This window comes from Spodoptera frugiperda, chromosome 29 (genome assembly GCF_023101765.2).
Source record: "Spodoptera frugiperda isolate SF20-4 chromosome 29, AGI-APGP_CSIRO_Sfru_2.0, whole genome shotgun sequence".
NCBI lineage: Eukaryota > Metazoa > Arthropoda > Insecta > Lepidoptera > Noctuidae > Spodoptera > Spodoptera frugiperda.
In genome coordinates, this window is record NC_064240.1 from 4,989,264 (window position 1) to 5,009,598 (window position 20,335).

The following is a 20,335-nucleotide window of genomic DNA, read 5'->3' on the forward strand; positions in this document are numbered from 1 at the left end:
TCTGTCACATATCAAAAGACCACATAACGACTATAGGTACTAATTATAAGTTTATTATACATAACTATAAATAATTTCATATCGAAAACCAAATTCTAAGAAACTCAAGATTCTATCCGGCGTGACAAATAAAATGACCAGTTATTTACGAAAAAAATTAATCATTCTTCACTCTGAATTCAGTTCGCATTGTTTCCTTGATTTGTCCAAGAACCAGTTTGAATTGAGTGGAAACCCTATAGTTGGCTTGGTACTTCTCACATAGATCAATAAACAATGTGTGCATATACTTCAGCACACTGTGGTCTAGGGTTGGGAACATGTGATGTAAGCAGTGGTCTCCGAATAGGGTCATCACAGCAAAAACGTTGCCGTTTACATCCTTGCGGTCGAGAAGTGCTTCTACTTGGTGCATTCCCCAATCCGGAGTTTCGTTTCTGTAAAATTATACATATAAGTTTTTATTACTTGAAAATTGTTTTCTTATCAAAAGTTGATATACATACGCTGGTTGATCTCCATCCTTAATAGCATCGGGGTGATGATGAGCAGCATTTACAGCAATAGAGAAGAAAATTAGGCTGCCAGTACAATTTATCCACAGCCACATGGAAATCACGTCAAGTAAGGGGGCATCACTAGCGATTGCCATCCACAATGGAAGTAGTAACCCAATGGCATCGTGCCAACGATAATGGCTTTTGAAAAACCCTTGATAAAGGAATATCGAGAGGAACCTGAAATAAGCAAACATCACTTTTATTGATGTATTCATTATCAGGTCGATTGATTATGTGGTAGCCATATTTAAAATATTGCCGTGTGGTGACCAAATAACATTGTCTCTACCCCTACTATTACACCATCCCGGAGTCGTAGGTGTGGTATATGTATATTTAACAGATTATCAGCACTCTCTGATAAACCTGATCTTTTCAAACTGGCGATCTCAAACACGCCAGTTAAGGATAGAAATAATTTAGAATAAAAAGCAACTCCTATTTTGTAGAGACTCTCATGGGCTGCTGATGTACGTGAAATCCCAGGAAACTCAGGGACATCAGCATGACCTAACTGACAAACACGGGACGAGTTTCTGATATTACTGTAATATAATAAATAATGTACGTATTTTCTACATCATATTCTATCCATCCATATTCTATCAATCTTATTTGTGTAAAGTCACATGAGTAGGTTCTCAATACTATAATTAAAGTACTAGCTGTGCCGGCGACTTCGTACGCGTAGTAACGTTTTCCCGCGAAAATGTCGATCCTGGAATTTTGGGATAAAAACATACTATGTGCTCTCTATTATGTTACTTATGCCAAACTTAAATGAAAAAAAAATCAATAAAAGAGGAAATTAAAATACCTACATATACAAAATTAAACTAAAACTATAAACTATGTACTAAAACTATTTATGACGAAAACTAATCATAATATATTATATAACTTGTACTTTAATTAAATGAGTTCACTCGTTCCCTAGTTTTTCTAGGGTACCGTCATCAGATCCTGACCATTTTTGGAAATTTGATGGGTCGACTTTGGCCATCATCTCGCCTGGTGGTAAGCGATGATACGGCCTACGATGAAGCATATCTGCCTATACCAGAAACGGTTATACCAGAAACATAGACTCCGGTAATGGATTCCACTCCCTAGCAGTTCGCACAAGGGAACTGCTTTTTGTATTGTTTCTAAAGCAAAAAACACCATGCCGGAGCCGACCCGGAGTTGATTCGGAGCCGCGCCGTTAAGAGCGGGCACAAGGGCAGTGCGGCACCGTAACGTTATTATGTCGCAGCGGCACCGTAGCAGCGTCGGACAGTCTGTTAATGAAAGTTTCTTTGTGACGCAAAACCTCCGACATCGTAACGCACTCACCCCTCCCCGCCTCGACTTGGTGGTTGTAAGTCCGGTGCGGTATGATAATATATGCCACAGATATTTCTATGTAAGACGACGCAGCGACACCACACCGGTGCCGCACCACCGCGGCAACGCATCGTGTGCCCTCGCTCTAACGTGTGAGCTTAACCGCTTTAGCCTAAGTTCAGATGGCAAGCGCTAAGTGTGCGTTTACAACTTTAGACGGCTATAACAGTACAAACAATTACACGCGTTTAGTGTATGCGTTAGCATGTGTATAGCCTGTGTAAAATGCAGGAGCGCTTTTACAATGATAGTACTGTTTACTACAAATTAATAAGGATTATATTATTTACTCACCTTTTCATAAAACTTAATAAGAAAATGAAAGGAAAAAAGAATATCTGAGTAATGAAACCCAGTTTCGCATGTAGTGGTTTCTCTTTCCTAGGAATGTAAAATAGCATTGGTTCTAAAGAACTTAGTTCCAAATCCATCAACGTGTTTGTGTAAAGGTGATGGGACAGCACGTGGGATACTCGGAAGTCCCTGTGAATAAAAATAGTCAGTCTGAAGTGAAGTAATGTTGATTCATTGGTTGAGTCACGAATTCCAATGTATGCTGTCTCGATTTTAACATTGAAAAAGTCACAATTGAACAGAACTGAATTAATTAAATTTTACCTAAAAATTGCTATACGCAAGCCGGTAGATTGTTGGGTTCAAAACAATAAGCCAAACTTTCGTTACCGCGATGGCTCAGCAACAATGCAACGAAATATTTCCAAAACGGAATATTTACTACAAAATTAAATGTTTATTGTTTTTAACAATTTAACAAAAACCGCCCAAGTGCGAGTCGGATTCGCCTATGAAGGGTTCCGTAGCAGCAAGTATATGACATAATATAAAAGTTATAAAATAACTTGGTTTTACACAATGTTTGTATGAACGACAAACTTATATTTGCGTTTTTTGAAAACGTAATATTTCTTAAAAACTTATAATGTTATCTGGTTCAAACCAATTTTCGTTGAAAGTTTCCATTGAAATCTACAGCATACCTATATTTTTTTTTTGTTTTCTCACTCTCTTATTTTAAAAGTTAGAGGTGGGGGGTCGTCTCGCTTTCAAACGTTTCAGATAGGTATTGACGAAAAATGGTTTTAGAAACCTTAATGTTTTTTTTAAAGTCCTATCTATAGACACTCATCACGGTTAGGTTAGCTGAAAAACAATTTTTATTTAATCAGTTCCCTTTAATTTATATAATTATTAAATAATGTATATTTTAAAGGAGATGTTATGTCTTCGGCCATGAGCTGTACCTACATATTATATCGAAAAAGAGGAAAAAATACTTTTGAATTGAAGAAAAATATTCTCTAGTGAATTTAGGCCGTATATGTTGAGTGCAAAAAATATTAGATTTTCAATTATTGCCACGCTTTATTCAACATGGCGTCTCATTTGCTTGCATACTTTATTCGTTCATCAAATCAATATTATAAAGAAAATAAATGTAAAAAGTATATTTTATAGTGTTAAAAATATATTAATATTATTCTCTTGTACAAGTTTTTGAATAAACCCCCTCAAGTAAACATAAATAAGTGTGACGATTTGATCGTTACAAAAATCTTTAATCTATTTTTAAGTGTATTTTCTGAACGAATTCAAAATGACCGCTTGTTGAAACGCATCTGTCTAAACTATATTCGAAACTCATCTGTCATGGCTGTCATTACTCGTACGACAAAATAATGTCAAACATTTTTAATTTTTATTTTGTACTTAAAAACATTTGATATTATGAAAATAATGTTGCATTATTCAATTCAGGGGTACGTTTCCCACCTTCGCTAAAAGGTACATCTTATGGCCGGAGTCCCATATAAAAATGAAACGTCTCCTTTATTAATTTTTATGCAAAATTCGAATAGCGGTTACCAGAATACATCAACCTACAAAGTTTCAACTATGTAGGCCTAATAGTTTCGGAAATAAATGACTGTGACATACGGACGGACAGACAGACAGACATGACGAATGGGTTCCGTTTTTTGCCATTTGGCTACGGAACCAACTACTACATAAAATAACATAATCAATCAATAAATCCAACTCACCTGTAAGACCACATGCTCATATTAAACAAATACATACGCCAATTCGTTTTCCTGTGTATGTAATTGTGACAAGCGACAGTCAAAACTGCCAAGTTGAGTGACGCGTAGGTATACCAAAATTTCATAGCATAATTATTCGTGACCCAGCAGGCCATAGCTGAACTAACAAGCAACGATACAAACAGACAATCTGTTATGTTATTTGCAGACCTAGATGCATCTTTAGGGATTTTCTTCAGCTCCTCAAAAGCCGCTCTCTTTAGCGTTTTATAAAAGCCATCTTCTTTGAACGTAAACGGCGAATTACGTGGAGTCTTCGCATCTCTTATATAATATTGTGTAAGAATTTTCTCTGTGGATGGGTTTAAGTGATGAGATTCAAAAGCTTCAGTTATGTCAGTTCCCTGGAAAAATAAAACTTGATTTAAAGTGGTGAGGGATTTTAATTCTTGTTGTTGGGATTAATCTGGCTTAAACTTATTTGGTTGTTAGTTTTTCAATGCTAAGGTACCTACATAAAGGTTCCCACATTTTTTTTTTCAGTATAGTATCAGCTTAAAGTAAGATGAAAATTTTACCTAAAGTACTTGGTTCGTCTAAAAATGACATCCTTTTCCAAACTAAAGCAGTTGGCTCAGAATGTATCATTCCATATTACTGAAGCACTATTCACGATAATGTAAGCAAAAATGTAGACGCAACGGATAACACATAAGTCACTGTAATTAAATATTTTTATATTTTTCTGATAACAGTTCGAACCTATTATATATGGGACACTCTGTATACCGTATGGAGAAATCCCATATGACCTAAATTAAAACACAGAAAAATGAGCGATAAAAATTTAAGTTAAGTCTCTACTCTCTCTACTAAACTCTGATTCTCTGAGACTCCGATTTTTAGTAACCTTTTCACCTGGTACTTACGCAGGTGTTAAGGGGCAAGCTCCAGAAACATTCAGATGTTAAAAAGTACACAAGAAACTACTAAGAACCGACAGTAATATTCTTTAGAAATTTGGTTGTACCTTACGGCTGTGGGATCTTTGACATTATATATTATTTATGTAATGGGTTTACAATTAAAACCAAACCGATTTTTTATTTAATTACATATTTTGTTGTTAATTACTCAAAATTAAAATTAAATCTTCGCCTACATTGTATTAATGCTTAACGTCTTGAATCGTAAGTCTCTTGTCTAATTTATTTTACCAAAATGAGGATGGATATTTCAAAAATATTATACAAAAAAAAAAACACTTTTCTTACTTGGGTGAGTTCCAGCCACTCTTCACCTCCCGGGTGTCGCTTTATAAACCTCGTTAAGTCATATAGTTTGTCATGAATGCGCCATAATCCTTCAGCACCGTCATCCATTGCCTTCCCAGCCAGCCATTGTACCGGGTCTCTTAGACCGTCATCTCGCAGCGAAGGATATTTTAACTGCGGAAAACTCACATGTGTATTTTTATCTACGGCTCTTTGCTGAGCTACCTCTTCCCAATCCGCATTAGGTGGCATTTTCAACTTTAATTATAAAATAATAAAAAACTATAATTACACAAGCGAATGCTCACAGATGTTTATTACACATAACTCGACCAAATCAGTACTAGATCTATGATTTTAACGGCAAGTTCACTAGTACAAATAATAATATAGTTGATAAGTTTCTTTGATGATGTATATAGTGGCATTAAATTACCAGTACATTAGGTGATTTGATTTTACTCCGCGGAAAACGTTTATTAATAGGAGTTTAATTTTATGCAAGATTTCAGGCTTTTTCGTTTACTTTGAAAATTGCTTTGAGGTCTTATTTATTATAGGCTGCGTCTTAGCAAGTTATATTTAGAAGCAAGGAACAAAGTTTAAAAGGGTATGTTGTTGGCTACTTTCGTTGTTCTGATATATTTTGCAATAGGAGTGTGGGACGGTGTGGGAGCGCCACGTTTCGGCACGAATGGGCCGGCTTGATCCGAGTGAGACCACGGCCACACAGAAAACGGACGTGAAACAATGCTTGCGATGTGTTTTGTTGTGTGAGTGAAGTTACCGGAGGCCCAATTACCGGGAATTAGGAAGATCAGAAAGGGGTGCCAATCTTCCCAATCCTCGATTCCCCAACAACCCTTAAATTTCTAATCCCCAAAGGACCGGCAACGCACTTGTAACGCCTCTGGTGTTTCTCGTGTCCATGGGCGGCAGCGATTGCTTAACACCTGGTGATCCGAACGCTCGTTTACGAGCTTATACCATAAAAAATTACCTCGTGTTACTAATATTGCTTGATAAAAAAAAAGAAAAAGGAGCTAATGTATCGGTCCGGTTTAAATTGAAATGAATAAAGAAGTAACCTTAAAACAATTGTACGGTAAGTGTGTAAATACTATAAGATCACTGGGATTACATCATGATAACCTTAGTATATTTACAAATTATATTTATCTTACATGCGTAGATGTTAGGTATATTAGAAGTAAGTTCAATTTGAACCAAATATGTAGGGAAGTCTAGAAAATTACTACTATGAACCCTCCTCGAAACTTAGAAGTCGCAGTGTACAAGTGCGACTATCGAAAAGACCAATAAACTGGTGAAAATTGGTGTTACATTTAATATATTATGCTTTTGCCTGTGCAAAGCCTACCTTTTTTAAGAATACAAGGCAAATACCAATGCAAGTAACTTGATTTGTTGATCATGTTGAACAGCTCTTAAATTCTTACAGTAAGTTCGTTTGCCTTTGCAAACGAACTCAGTCTTCATAGATTTTTGTAAACAAAATGATCTTATCTTTTGTCAATTATTTAGACTTTGATTGACTACTTTCTGTTGTCGAATAAAACAGAACATTGAGAGTGTCAATCATTAAGACAGTGTCCTAATTCCGGGTCGAGCGGTTGACAACGGAGTGAAGTGATAACATTATATTGTTACTTATAATGTGTTAAATATCAATTTCAAATATGGCTCCAAAAGACACAAATTATATTGAGTGGGCCCACCAAACGGCGGCTGAGAAAAAAACTCATGTCAGTTTCCCGCAGTTGAAATACCCATCATTAAGAGATGGAGGGCTGAAGGATCCCGTACAATGGTTAGAAGGCAAAGCCATGGACGATGGAGCCGAAGGTTTGTGGAGAATTCGTGATGGGCTTTACGATTTCGAAGAATTCCAAGATAAACATCCCGGCGGTGCTGAATGGTTGGAGCTTTCTAAGGTAACCTAATTACCGCTGAAATATATTTTAATTGAGTTAAGTACACTTTAGGTACGTAGTTATAAAATATGGACATCAATTTGTCCAACGAAAGCAATATTTGTGATTTCTTTTTCTATTTACCGAAACGTTAGGAATGATTTATGATTGTGTATGAATCAATATTTTGTGTCTATTAGTTATGATAAACGAATTTGCAGGGGACAGACATTACGGAGGCCTTCGAATGCCATCACTTGAATCCTGTTGTGGAAAAGATGATAGAAAAGTATTATAAACGAGACGCTAAGACGCAAAGGAATTCTCCGTTTACATTCGAAGAAGATGGTTTTTACAAAACGTTGAAACGAGCTGTGAGAGAGGAGATAAAGAAAATTCCTCCTAGCAAACAAAAGCGGCCAGATTATATTATTGATAGTCTTTTTGCAACCGTTTTGTTGTCGTCAGCTATATCTTGCTGGTCTACCGACTATTGGATTGTAATGGGAGCATACCTGACAGCGTCACTGGCTCTAGCATGGACCACAGTCGCATCACACAGCTATGTTCACATGAAAACCAACTGGAGAATGTATTTATTCAATCTAACTTTGATGTCTTACAGGTAGTAATAATTATAATGCAAAACGTATATCAATACATAACTTTTGCATAATAAGTAAATTATGTAACTATAATAAAATAGCATATTTTTACCTATTCCTTCTTGATCTTGTTATAATGTTAACAGATATGAATGTATGTTGTTTGTTACAGAGACTTCAGAATATCTCATGCTCTTTCTCACCATTTATACCCGAATACTCTAATGGATTTCGAAGTTAGTGCGTTTGAGCCAATAGTCTTCTGGAATCCGAGAAAGAAATCTAGTCGGGTATACTTCACACTCTTCATTGAACTTATTTTTTATCCTTTCATATCTCTCATCAATTTCTCTAGGAGGTAAGAAAATATTTTGATTTTACACAACATCTAAACAATTTTGTGGGTCCAATATAACCAAGCAATGTTTCCAAGAAATTCCAATAAAAATTTCTTAATTTTATGCCTTATCATGCCGAAACAGCATTAATATTATACAATATTATTTTCAGATTCGCAAGCATTTTCATTCGTAAAGATTTCTTGACCCGTCACTACAAATGGCATGACGGTATCGGCTTCCTTCTTCCAATTTGGATGTGCTTTGCTAGTGGTTCTTCATTATTCCACGCAGTGATTATGTGGATGTGGATAATTTGTACTACCAGTTTAATTATTTTTGCTATCGGCACAAACGCTGCCCACCATCATCCGGATATCTTCAAAGATGGTGATCAAGTCAGGTATGCTGACGTAATATTTTTTATCTCTGTTTAAAATTGAGCGATATTTCTGTAAAAAATCTTATTTAGTTTTATTCTAAAACTGGCTTCTGATTCATCATCATTATCATCAGCAGGAAGAAGTCCTAGTGGACGTCTAAGCAAAGGCCTTCTCCCCAGTCCTTCACGTTGAATGAAAGCCCTTCATTACTTCTAATAAAAAGCTTGAATATGTTTTAAGTAAATTCATAAAAAATAAGCGGCTAAATGTATACTACATGTAATATTAATATTGTTCTAAAGTTAGGAATGCGAAGGTGATTTTTGTAACACACTACATTTAAAGATGTTTTGACAAAACATTACAACAAAATGTAAGTGTGGGAGAGCCATACTTCGGCACAAATGCGCTGGATTACCGAAATGATAATACACACGGTCTCACAGAAGACCGACGTGAAACAATGCTTGCGTTGTGTTTTGTTGTGTAAGTGAGGTTACGGGAGGCCCAATGAACCCCCTTCCCAATCTCCCCAATCTCAACAATCCTCAAATTCCTAACCCTCAATTGACCGGCAACGCACCTGTAACACCTCTGGTGTTCCGATACACCGTGATTATATCTACTCATGTGTTACAAAATAAAAATCTTATATAACACGTTTAAATTTTTTTCTTCTTAACACATTAAACGCCATGGGGGGCAGAAGTGACCGGCGCAAGCGGAGGATTTGCCTTCAACAGATTTTTGTTGGCAGTCAATGTATTCTTTAAAAGCGTTATTTTTATAATTACTAAATTTAACTATTTGACTTTGTTTGTTTCGTCATCGAATTAACAAAATTGCCGTTTACAGAGGCGAAACAGTTGACTGGGGCATGCATGAGCTGGAAGCAGTAATGGACCGTACTGACATCAACAACAGCCTCTTCAAATCCATGACGTTCTTCGGAGATCACGCTCTCCATCATCTCTTTCCAACGTTGGACCATGTAATATTGAAACAGTTGTACCCAGTATTTCTGGAACATTGCGAAAAGTTCAAAGCTAATTTCCGATTGACATCGTCTTTGGACCTTTTTATAGGTCAGTTAAAAATGGCTGTCAAAGAAAATCCAAATGTTTTGGATGATTCGCGTTAAGTTCGTAATTTTGTAAAACAAAATGTAGCAGCAACGTCACGCCTTTTATCCCCGAAGGGGTAGGCAGAGGTGCTCATTACGACACGTAATGCCGCTATACAATGTACACCCACTTTTCACCATTTTACACAAAATGTGTGTTTGTATAAAATAAAACTACATTATGATTACCAGTATGTGCTTTATTTATTTCGTAAACATGTTTGTAGTAATTTCATAACCTGTAAACCTAAAACTAAAAACCTGTATATTGAAAAGGTACGGTATCTTTAAAGGAACTAGTTTCCAGCCATGCTAGAGGCTCATACTCATGAGCAGCATTCCGCGACACATGACGCCGCGATTGTCGCGCTGCTACAGTAGCAGTCGCGACAATCGCCGATCGAAACTAGTCGAGTTCCTCGTCAAAGAATAACGTGAGTAAGCCGATAACATAATAATTAATTTAGTATGTCTCACGAAAATTGTAATAAAAATATACGATCACGTGCAAGCGTTATCGTACAACACGTGGGCGCGGTTTAGGCTTCGGTTCCACTGACGCGGAGCGGGGCGGAGAGGAGCTTAGCGGTGCACGAATTGACCAATCATGCTGTTTCCATTGAAGCGGAGCGGAGATTTTGAGCATAGTGATTGGTCAATTCGTACACCGCTAAGCTCCTCTCCGCCCCGCTCCGCGTCAGTGGAAACGCGGCCTTAAACCGCGCCCACGTCCTCTCCGCCCCGATCTGATATGATCACAAAGATATGTGCTATGGATGCGTTTTATGCATATGTGCGGCAGCATATCTTCATAGCACTGCTTACTCTCACAGCTACATAGCGCTTAATATCGGTGGAAACGGTCACATAGTTTCACAGCTTAACCATTACATTTTCAAAACCGAGAAAATTTCAGAAATTTTAAAGTTTTGAACTTATCGCCCACACCTGCGAGTTCAACATGGACAAGCATATAGTCTTTATGCTACGCGGTCGAAATCGCGGATAGAAGCTGGTTTTCGTATATATAAATCTTCTAAACAACAAAATATTTGCTATAATATAATATCGTGATTATCTTATCATCAAACTTAATTAAGAAAGACAAAGCAAATATTTTGGTAGCAGTAATGAATTTAAGTAAACGGATAGACGGAATTAATCTGTTTTAATTATCGTTTGAAGCGTAAAGGTCACTGTCATTATACATTCAATATTTTTAATTTATGTTTACCTATAAACAATGACTCGTATCGGCCAATGGGTTGATCCCTTAAAGCCTCTACATCCATCTAGGGAGGTTGGCTTTGGGCGGATGGATCAAGGGCCTGATGCAGAAGGCACTACTCCTCGAAACGGCACGTATTGTGAGGAGGTTTCTGTCTTTGGGGCCCTTATCACCGATAGCTTGGACCATGCTCCCGCTACTGGTTTGGCTCCTATTTTTATATTTTAAAATGTTATTTTTTTGTATTTTATAAGTAATATTTAAAAATATAATTTTAGAGAACTTTAAATAAATATTTGAATAAGAATATTATACGTGCTTTTCCTTCAAAATTATGATGATTAAACGTACTATAGTTTTATAAGCAAGCATCGAGCAATGTTAAAATGACCATGGGACAACGACAAGGAGTTGCTACCACTTCTAATCTTCCTGCGGGTATCGTCAGAATCAACTATAGGACTGTACATTTAAGAAAGACTGGACAGCAGGACTCTGATAAACCTGAACCTTTCACATTTGAAGAGGTCCCGGCAATTCCTGGTGTGAAGTGAATGGTCATATAGTGCCATGATTATGATAAAAAATAATCAAAATCATCAATGATCAAAATTATCGCTTGATGAAACTTGAAACTTTCGTGTGCATTATGTTCACTTGTGCAACCAATACATAAGGTATTGACATAAATGCTTATTTATTATTCGTTGGCTATATACTCACTAGTGTTTTATCATACAAATATAGTTGTATGATGATAACCGCGACCTTTGCTTGCGCCGTGACTTCGCTTATCAAAAGTCAGTGATTAAATTATCGCAATGAACTTTTCCTCACAATAACACTGTTTGTTGAAGATATGTACTAAAATCTGGTTTGGTTAGGTTTGATCAAAGATTACTTTTTTCGAAAAAGTCACTTGTATCTATTTAAGTAATTCCCTTCTGCTAAGAGGAACCGGTATCTTATTATAAATACATACGTTTTGTTTTTTTTTTTGTTTAACAAGAACGTTGCCCCACATTAGGATTTTCTCCTGTGTCGTGGGTGCGTTTACAAACAAGTTCACATACACATGACACCCAGACCCGAAACAACAATTTGTGAATCACACAAAGAGTTGCTCCGTGCGGGAATCGAACCCGCTACCCGTTGCGCGGCAGCCAGTTGCCCAGTCACCGCACCAACCGTGCAGTCATGGAAAGTATACCACACTAAAACTGCTAGTTCATAACTAGCAGTTTTAGTGTGGTATACTTTCCATACCGCCTAATCTTTTTCTCCAAAAGCTATGTATCCATAAACTCTCTGATTTAAACATTAATTTACCAATAAGCAACGAGCGAGTTTTCCACAGCTTGATATTTAAAGGCAAAGGTAACTGAATACCATCAAATAAATGTGTGGAGGAGCCATACTTCGCCACGAATGGGCCTGCTCGACAGGAGAGATACCAAGGCCTCACAGAAAACCGACGTGAAATAACGCTTGCGTTGTGTTTCGTTGTGTGACTGAGGTTACCGGAGGCCCAATTCCCCTTTTCAATCTTTCCATACCCAGATTCCCCAAGAACCCTTGAATTCCTAACCCCCAAAAGTGCGCCAACGCAATTGTAACGTTTCTGGTGGTTCGGGTGTCCACGGGCGGCGGCGATTGCTTACCATCAGGTGATCCGTCTGCTCGTGTTGATACCATAAAAAAGATGTATGTTTTGAGGCAGGCCTTAAGTAAGCTCATCTTTCCGAATATTCCCTATTAGATTTTAATCACCCTGAAAACTAATGTATCTAGTCATTTGCAATGAACCAATATCTTCAATATTTCGAAAGGTTCCTCAAATATGGAATATCAATATTACATTTCTGGTACTAAAATTTAATATTCATCTCATATTACGATCTCTAAACTAGCTAGTTAGAAGGCGACGGCCCATTAAGCCTGGTGTAACAACTTCATCACTTGCCAGGCGGACTCCCATAATTAACGTCGCAATATTGCAGCTTTAAATGAAGTAAATCTAACTCTGTTACCGTAGTTATTTAAATGTTCCGTGATTTCAATTTACTTTTTGTTTAATAGGATTGTTTGTAATTACAATATGAGTAGAAGGCTCTATCATTCGCAGGTGTCTTATAAATTTGCTTAAAGGTTAGGAAAAAGGACACTTTTGTGCTTAATTTGCTTTCATTAAATTAATTATTGCCTCGAAATGTTTTGCTTTCTTTTACACACTAAAATAAGCATTGTTATTTTAGTTTTATTGGGGTCGATAAGCGAATCTATAATATTTATGTTTTGTAAGGAAAATATTCCAGCGATTACAAAAGCAAATTGATATAAGACGAGGCGAGTATACAATCTCTGGTTTAAATTAGCATTACAGTTAGGACAGTGTACACAAAAATACCAGTGATTCCCAAAACATACGTTGAATAAAATAGTTTAAAATGGCACCTAAAGATTCGAGTTATATTGAGTGGGCTCATAAAACTGCAGCGGAGAAGAAAACACACGTTAGTTTCCCCCAATTAAAGTATCCCTCGCTTAGAGATGGAGGGTTGAGGGACCCCATACAATGGCTGGAAGGAAAAGCTATGGATGATGGTGCAGAAGGCTTATGGAGAATACGGAATTCTCTTTATGATTTCTCCGAATTCTTAGACAAACATCCTGGCGGTGCTGAGTGGTTAGAACTTGCTAAAGTAAGTGATTTACTTGTCATTTGTCTATTTATTAACGTCTTTTAGACCTTAATTCAAGGCCATAATGGTGTTACATAATGACTTTGATGAATAATTACAATACAAATTGTAATGAAGATAAAGCGAATAATCATACATCAGGATTTATCCACGTCTATGGCAATAATTAACAACATACATTAATTTGCAGGGAACTGATATTACAGAAGCATTTGAATGCCATCATTTAAATCCTGTAGTGGAAAAAGTTAAGGATAAATACTATGTTAGAGATGCTAAAACTCCAAGAAATTCCCCATTCACATTTGAAGAGGATGGTTTTTATAAAACTTTGAAACGATCTGTAGCTGAAGAGCTAAAGAAAATTCCCGCATCAGAGAGGAAGCGAACCACTTTAATAATTGATGGTCTTGTTGCAACGTTACTAATATCATCGGCTTTGTCGTGTTGGGCCACAAATTACTGGGTTGTGATGGTCTCATATTTAGTAGCATCTCTCACTTTAGCGTGGACTACCGTCGCGGCCCATAATTACATTCATATGAAAACTAACTGGAGGATGTATCTTTTTAATTTAAGCTTATGGTCTTACAGGTAAATATGAAAGTATCTAAAAGTTTTCTCAAATTGTGTTTTCGCTGTTCCAATCTGTAAATGATGGTTGTTGATAATAAATCAAATCAGTACAGTAACAGTAAAAAAAATATCACGATATTAATTAAATATCTAGTCTTATTTTTGTTTATTGATTATTAATTTTGTTTATTAAAACAAAACTTTATCTCGTACGACCTTTTGATTAAATATTTATACTTGGTTTTAATACTTACATAATTACAGATATTAAGTGAGCGACGCAATGATGGTTATTAATATAACGACGAAAAGTTTTTAGAAGTACAACTTGATTAAAATTAATTCATTTAGTTCCCTTTAAACTGATTCATTGAACTGATTGTTTTGTCCATCTAATGTTTTTTTTTTTTTTTTATTGTTAAATGGGACGACGTTTGGCCGCTATCTCACCTGATGGTAAGTGATGATGTGGCCTACGATGGAGCACGTCTGCCCATTAGCAACCTATTCACTCGGGCTTTGAAGACACCCAGGTTATACCCATCAGGAAACACAGACTCCGGCAAGGAGTTCCACTCCCTAGCAGTTCGCACAAGGAAGCTTGAAGCGAAGCGCTTCGTGCGTGTGGGTGGGATATCCACCATGAATCGGTGACGCCTCGCCGATTGTCTTGTGGTTCGATGATGGAAAGGACTAGGAGGAATCAAGTTGTGCAATTCCCCGCACACTCTCCGAAATGTATCCGGTAAAAAACGGAAAGGCTTGCGACCTTGCGCCTGTGTTCAAGGCTTTGAAGCCGGGCCTCCACAAGCGCATCATCGTTGATGAGCGTCTTGGCACGCCTTTCAATGTGTTCGAGCGCATCCAGCTGGCATTTAGCCGAGCCGTCCCAAAGGTGAGAACAGTACTCCATACATGACCGAACCTGCGCTTGGTACAGGCTCAGCAGTTGTTCTGGTGTGAAGTACCGTCTCACCTTCGAGAGGATACCCAATTTCCTACCAGCCAGATGCGCCTTCGACTCTATATATGAGCCGAAGTTTAGCGTTGGCGATAGAGTTACGCCAAGAAGCTCTAGATGATCCGATACTGGAACAGATACATTTCGGAAAGTAGGAGCCAGCGGAAATTGACTCCGTTTGGCGGAGAATAGACACGCCTGGGTTTTGGTAGCGTTGAACTTGACCAAGTTGGCGTCTCCCCAATCGGAGACCGCCTTCAAGGACGAGTTCAACCGTTCGACCATGGATTCTCTTAGAGACTGGATCTTTGTTCCGCTAGTCCGCGCATCGGACACATACCTTTCAACAACTGTGCTGTCATCTGCATACCCAAAGATACCGGGCTTAAGCAGGTCGTTGATGTGCAGCAAAAAGAGCGTTGCTGAAAGTACTGACCCCTGAGGAACTCCGGCGTTGATGCCAAATTGGTCAGACGAGCAGCCATCGATGACTACTCGAATTGACCGATCCCTCAGGAAGTCTGCAATCCATTTGCACAGATCAGCGGGAAGTCCATATGCAGGAAGCTTGCCGATAAGGCTGTCGTGCCACACCCTATCAAAGGCCTTTGATATATCGAGCGAGACCGCTAATGCCTCCCCGTGCTTCTCGATGGCCTCGCTCCAGATGTGAGTGGCATACGCAAGAAGGTCCCCAGTAGATCGGTTGCGGCGAAACCCATATTGCCGATCGCTGAGGAGGTCGTTACCTTCAAGGTATGCCAGGAGCCTGTTGTTAAGTACACGTTCCATACTCTTGCAGAGTATGGACGTGACCGAGATAGGTCGGTAATTATTAGGGTCGGCACGACTACCTTTTTGGGCACAGGCTGCACGTTGGCCAGCTTCCATGCAACCGGCACTTGACCCGTCTCCAAGGAAAGGCGAAACAGACGTGTCAGGACTGGAGACAACTCAGGCGCACAGGTTTTTAAAACTACGGCTGGGATTCCGTCGGGTCCACTGGCCTTGTTCACGTCGAGATTACGCAACGTCTTATACACCTCCTTCTGTCGGATGCGAATTTTGGACATTTTCGTCTCGCATACGTTATGTAGAGAAGGAGGTATAGCGCCACCAGTATCAAGACGTGAAGACTCCGCAAATAGAGAAGCAAACAAGTTCGCTTTCTCTACTGCGGTGTGAGCCAGCGTCCCGCCAGACCCCAGGAGAGGCGGTAGTGAGGGGCGGCAGAAGTTCGATTCAACCGCCTTGGCCAGGGACCAGAACGCTTTACTGCCCGCTGGGTAGGAAGCCAGTTTGTTCCCTATTCGGCCAATGTGGTTGAACCGAGCCATCCGCAATGCCTTTTTGCACGACTTGGCAGCCCGGTTGAAGGCTCTCTTCTTCTGAGGAGTGTCGCCAGCCTTACGGCGCCTGGCATCCGCCCATGCCAAGTATGCCGCATGCTTTCGCGCCTCAGCACGTCCGCAGTCGGCATCAAACCATGGACGAGTGCCACCGATAGATGGTGCGTCCGAGAATGGGATGTAGTATTCCATGCCCTGACGCACCACCCCGGCTACGGCATCTGCACAAGCTGACGGGTCACTGGATGAGAAGCAAACAGGCCGCCAAGGATAGGATGCAAAGAAAGATCGCATCCCATCCCAATCTGCTGACTTGTACCGCCACATCCGCCGAGATCCTCTGGGACTGGAATCCTGCGGGGAGTGTGTGGATACAGATTTCACCAGACAGTGGTCAGAACTACCCAGGGGTGATGATAGTTTCATCAGACCCCAGTGTTAGTTACACTGAGTAGCTGTCTGGATCAGTTGTCAGCAGAAGGTCTAAGCAGTTGGCAGTTTGCGTATCGACATCAGGCACCCTTGTGGCCTCATGGACCAGCTGGGTCAGGCCAAGCGTCAGCGCAAGCTTACGCATCTCCCTCCCAGCATGGTCAGTGCACTGGTATGGGAACAGCCACTCCTGGTGATGGGCGTTAAAGTCCCCCAGTAACACCAACTGGGCCGAAGGGTACCTCTGCCGAGCCGTATCCGCCGCCTCCTCAAGGTATTGCGCTAATCTGGTCGTCTCCAAATCTCCGCTGTGCGACCGATAGACACAGGCATAGAGAATTTTCTCCATGCCTGTGTCCACCAGTATCCACAATGTAGAGTAACTGGGGTCTTCAAAGTCTCGGAGACGCCGGTAACAGACGCCGTCCTGGACGTACAGGCATACGCCTGCACGGGCAACAAAATTGTGCTCCAGGGTAAAACCTGGGTAGTTTAGGTACGAAGCGTCGGACGGACATCTGATCTGGGTCTCCGAGAGAAACAAGAGCGTGGGGTTCTCGGTCTCAAGATGGTGATGGACCGCATTGAGATTGGAGTGCAAGCCTCGGATATTAGAGAGGTGCACTTTGAGGGAGAGGGAATGCAGCTGCTGTTTAACCCTTTTCTTAGCTCTAGTTTTCATAAAGGAGTGTGAGGTTGCTGAGAGGATGGCAGTGAAATGTTCCTCCACACAGGCGACCCCAGACGCGCAATGCAGTTAGCTACATCAATGGAAGGCCAGCCTGGAGACTGCGGGGACGCCCGAGCCCCCCATGAATATCCATCGGGCCCTCTCGTCCGGTCGCCAACCGGCACGATGGCGTATCCATGGGATTTTTCGCTAGATGGCGGGGCAGCTTTTCACGTGTGGCTAGCACGCTAATTGGGCCCCCAACTATCTGCGGTCGGCCAGCGGTGCACCGTGCCTCGGATCCCGCTACCCTCCTCGACTGGCCACCCGATGCAGCCACACCAGCGCGCGCCAGACCGGTCTACCCATAGTGGAACAAACATTTCGACCCATCCTCTCATACGGCGGCACCGAGCATCGTGGCGGAACACGGCTAGGCCGCTTGGCGACACGGTTTTGCTCGGTGGGTGGTCATAATGCCGTCGGCCGAAGCCTACCACCAAAGTGTCACCTGGTTAGCACCACCCAGAGGCCACGTGTAGGGATTCATTTTTATGGGTGCTCTCCTACGGACGAGGGAACTGTCCGTAGGAGAGCACCCATAAACCCTGAATGTGTTAAGACAAATGAGATCCCAGATCTTACATGTACCTACTATTTAAGATTTGACTTCAAAAGTGTACTACGTCACGTCGACAGATGAAGACCTTACTAACGAACACTGTTACAGGGACTTCAGAGTTTCACACGCACTCTCTCATCATGTTTACCCAAACACCCTGATTGATTTGGAGATCAGTGGCTTCGAGCCCATTGTGACCTGGATTCCTAGGAAAAAGCCTGCGTTTGCAAAGTTCACTCTACTAATAGAAACTATTGTGTTTCCATTTTTGTTTATTCTAAACTTTTTAAAGAGGTGAGTGCAATAACGTATTATTATAATTATAACACATATCTACTCGTACTTATCATTTGAATTTTATGATGACATTTGAATTTTGTGATAAGTCCCATAAAGGGATGAATACATTTACCAAATATAGTTTTAGATTCTATGTTGCTTAAGAGAATTTCGGAATTGAAACGGTCAAGCCCTCGTTCTTAGTATAGTTACATACGACTGGCGTGGCTCGCGATCCCAGAAGGTTTCCCCGTGGTGCGCCTTAGGTATAGGAGACAGTTAGTGACACAGTACCTTGTAGCTAACTTCTGGACGGAGTGGAAAGAGAACCGACGAGGGTTGTGGGATTGGCAGCAGGGATTTTACACAAACCCTGTTAAAGGAAAGGTTTTCTGCAAGCAGATGCCCATGCAAGCATACTTTTGGATAAAATCCTATATTAGGTGGTAGTAGGTCATCCGCTCGTTTCTCTGTTGCAGCCGAGATCATACCGAATAAAAAAATATATAATATTTTTTTCCAAGTTTTACTAATAACATATTTCTATTTTTAGGTTCATCAGCAATTTCATCCGTAAGGGTTTCTTCACCCGTCACTACAGGTGGCATGACGTCATCGGTCTCCTTCTTCCAGTCTGGATGTACCTTGCTAGTGGCTGCACTTTCTACCATGCCTTCATCACCTGGTTATGGATTAACTGCACTGGAAGTTTCATCTTCTTTACCATTGGGTCCAACGCTGCTCACCATCATCCAAACATTTTTAAAGATGGCGATCAGTTGAAGTAAGTTTTACTATAATTTTATTCACAACCAAGCATCTTAGAATGGGGAATGTGTTATGGTGGCCACACACCATATGTTCTATCGTGCAATTAGTATGACTTTGCAGATTTGATCCAATCTATCGTTCGTCGATATGCACCACACACGATCAGTTTAATATTTCCAATTGGCAGCGACGCTTAATTTGGCACTACTGAACTCACGACCGCCACACACGGTCCAATCGGCATGATCCAATTGGCATGATCAAGCCAAAAGAATCAAATTTCGATTATGCCATCAAGTTTAACTGTCATGCCAATCTACGCCCACAGACGATTAGTTCTAACTGATCCAATCAGTTGCGTCATGCTAATTGGACGATAGAAAGTATGGTGTGTGGACACCATTAGAAACTAAAGAATTTGTGAGGTCTTGTTGACAAAACAAAAGATATTGATTAAAAATATTTTTCACTTCCAGAGAAAAGACTGTAGACTGGGGCATGCACGAGCTGGAAGCTGTTATGGACCGCAACGACATTAACGATAATTTCTTCAAAGTGATGACGTTCTTCGGAGACCATGCTCTGCATCACCTATTTCCCACATTAGATCATGCTGTCTTAAGGCACTTGTATCCTGTATTCTTAAAACATTGCGAAGAATTTAGGGCTAACTACAGATTAACGTCACAATACGATTTCTTCATTGCTCAGCTTAAAATGGCGGTGAAGGAAGATCCGACCGTTTTGGACGAATCGTCATAAAATTATTGTTTTTTAAGTTTCCATAAAGTGTAAAATTATGCAATCGTGCCTTTTTATTCCCAAAAAAAGATAAGTAGAGTAGTAATTATATTTAGTACCTACGTACCTACGTATATGAAGTACACTATCTATTTAACAATTACGGGTCCGATCTTATTACCAATTTCATGCACAAATTCATTTACCACAATATACTTAACATAACCCAGTTTACTCGTCTGTTCTATTTCCCGTAAACTTTAGTAATTTTTTTTATCCATATTATGAGAAATTCTTATGCGTGAACCCTCGCCGGTTTGAAACCTGGAAAACCGATG

General features: G+C 39.9%; 3 protein-coding genes across 7 annotated transcripts; 2 read left to right on the top strand and 1 right to left on the bottom strand.

The window, feature by feature from the left end:
- Window positions 1-37: 37 nt before the first annotated feature.
- On the bottom strand, window positions 38-5,661 carry LOC118268107 (cytochrome b5-related protein). Of its 4 annotated transcripts, none has more exons than XM_035582381.2 (6): window positions 5,576-5,661; window positions 5,284-5,457; window positions 4,010-4,413; window positions 2,241-2,429; window positions 507-737; window positions 38-437 (listed from the first exon to the last, which is right to left on the bottom strand). In XM_035582381.2, the coding sequence occupies exons 2-6, from the start codon at window positions 5,389-5,391 to the stop codon at window positions 158-160; spliced, it is 1,212 nt and encodes a 403-aa protein (XP_035438274.2). In that variant the 5' UTR covers window positions 5,392-5,457; window positions 5,576-5,661; the 3' UTR covers window positions 38-157. The 4 variants fall into 4 exon arrangements, with proteins under 4 accessions (XP_035438274.2, XP_035438275.2, XP_035438273.2 ...); XM_035582382.2 differs by having other exon boundaries at window positions 5,592-5,654; XM_035582380.2 differs by having other exon boundaries at window positions 5,284-5,650.
- Window positions 5,662-6,844: 1,183 nt separating this feature from the next.
- Window positions 6,845-9,860, top strand: LOC118268105 (cytochrome b5-related protein). Of its 2 annotated transcripts, XM_035582375.2 has the most exons (5): window positions 6,860-7,238; window positions 7,439-7,842; window positions 7,995-8,180; window positions 8,333-8,563; window positions 9,399-9,860. In XM_035582375.2, exons 1-5 carry the CDS (start codon window positions 6,984-6,986, stop codon window positions 9,682-9,684), a joined length of 1,362 nt encoding a protein of 453 aa, XP_035438268.2. In that variant the 5' UTR covers window positions 6,860-6,983; the 3' UTR covers window positions 9,685-9,860. The 2 variants fall into 2 exon arrangements, with proteins under 2 accessions (XP_050562196.1, XP_035438268.2); XM_050706239.1 differs by lacking the exon at window positions 8,333-8,563 and having other exon boundaries at window positions 6,845-7,238.
- A 3,402-nt stretch (window positions 9,861-13,262) lies between these two features.
- Window positions 13,263-20,061, top strand: LOC118268104 (cytochrome b5-related protein). Its single transcript, XM_035582374.2, has 5 exons — window positions 13,263-13,596; window positions 13,787-14,190; window positions 18,315-18,500; window positions 19,039-19,269; window positions 19,733-20,061. Exons 1-5 carry the CDS (start codon window positions 13,342-13,344, stop codon window positions 20,016-20,018), a joined length of 1,362 nt encoding a protein of 453 aa, XP_035438267.1. The 5' UTR covers window positions 13,263-13,341; the 3' UTR covers window positions 20,019-20,061.
- Window positions 20,062-20,335: the final 274 nt, after the last annotated feature.

What these genes read in the sequence shown, in the direction of transcription:
- LOC118268107 (XM_035582380.2), bottom strand. Translation starts at nt 5,535, where the DNA reads ATGCCACCTAATGCGGATTGGGAAGAGGTAGCTCAGCAAAGAGCCGTA. An exon ending in AGTGGCTGGAACTCACCCAA is followed by an intron (nt 4,414 to 5,283) that starts GTAAGAAAAGTG and finishes TTATTTTTCCAG; the next exon opens with GGAACTGACATAACTGAAGC. An exon ending in TTATTAAGTTTTATGAAAAG is followed by an intron (nt 738 to 2,240) that starts GTGAGTAAATAA and finishes TGCTTATTTCAG; the next exon opens with GTTCCTCTCGATATTCCTTT.
- LOC118268104 (XM_035582374.2), top strand. Translation starts at nt 13,342, where the DNA reads ATGGCACCTAAAGATTCGAGTTATATTGAGTGGGCTCATAAAACTGCA. An exon ending in ATTCTAAACTTTTTAAAGAG is followed by an intron (nt 18,501 to 19,038) that starts GTGAGTGCAATA and finishes TTCTATTTTTAG; the next exon opens with GTTCATCAGCAATTTCATCC. An exon ending in AAAGATGGCGATCAGTTGAA is followed by an intron (nt 19,270 to 19,732) that starts GTAAGTTTTACT and finishes TTTCACTTCCAG; the next exon opens with AGAAAAGACTGTAGACTGGG.
- LOC118268105 (XM_035582375.2), top strand. Translation starts at nt 6,984, where the DNA reads ATGGCTCCAAAAGACACAAATTATATTGAGTGGGCCCACCAAACGGCG. An exon ending in AATGGTTGGAGCTTTCTAAG is followed by an intron (nt 7,239 to 7,438) that starts GTAACCTAATTA and finishes ACGAATTTGCAG; the next exon opens with GGGACAGACATTACGGAGGC. An exon ending in CTCATCAATTTCTCTAGGAG is followed by an intron (nt 8,181 to 8,332) that starts GTAAGAAAATAT and finishes TATTATTTTCAG; the next exon opens with ATTCGCAAGCATTTTCATTC.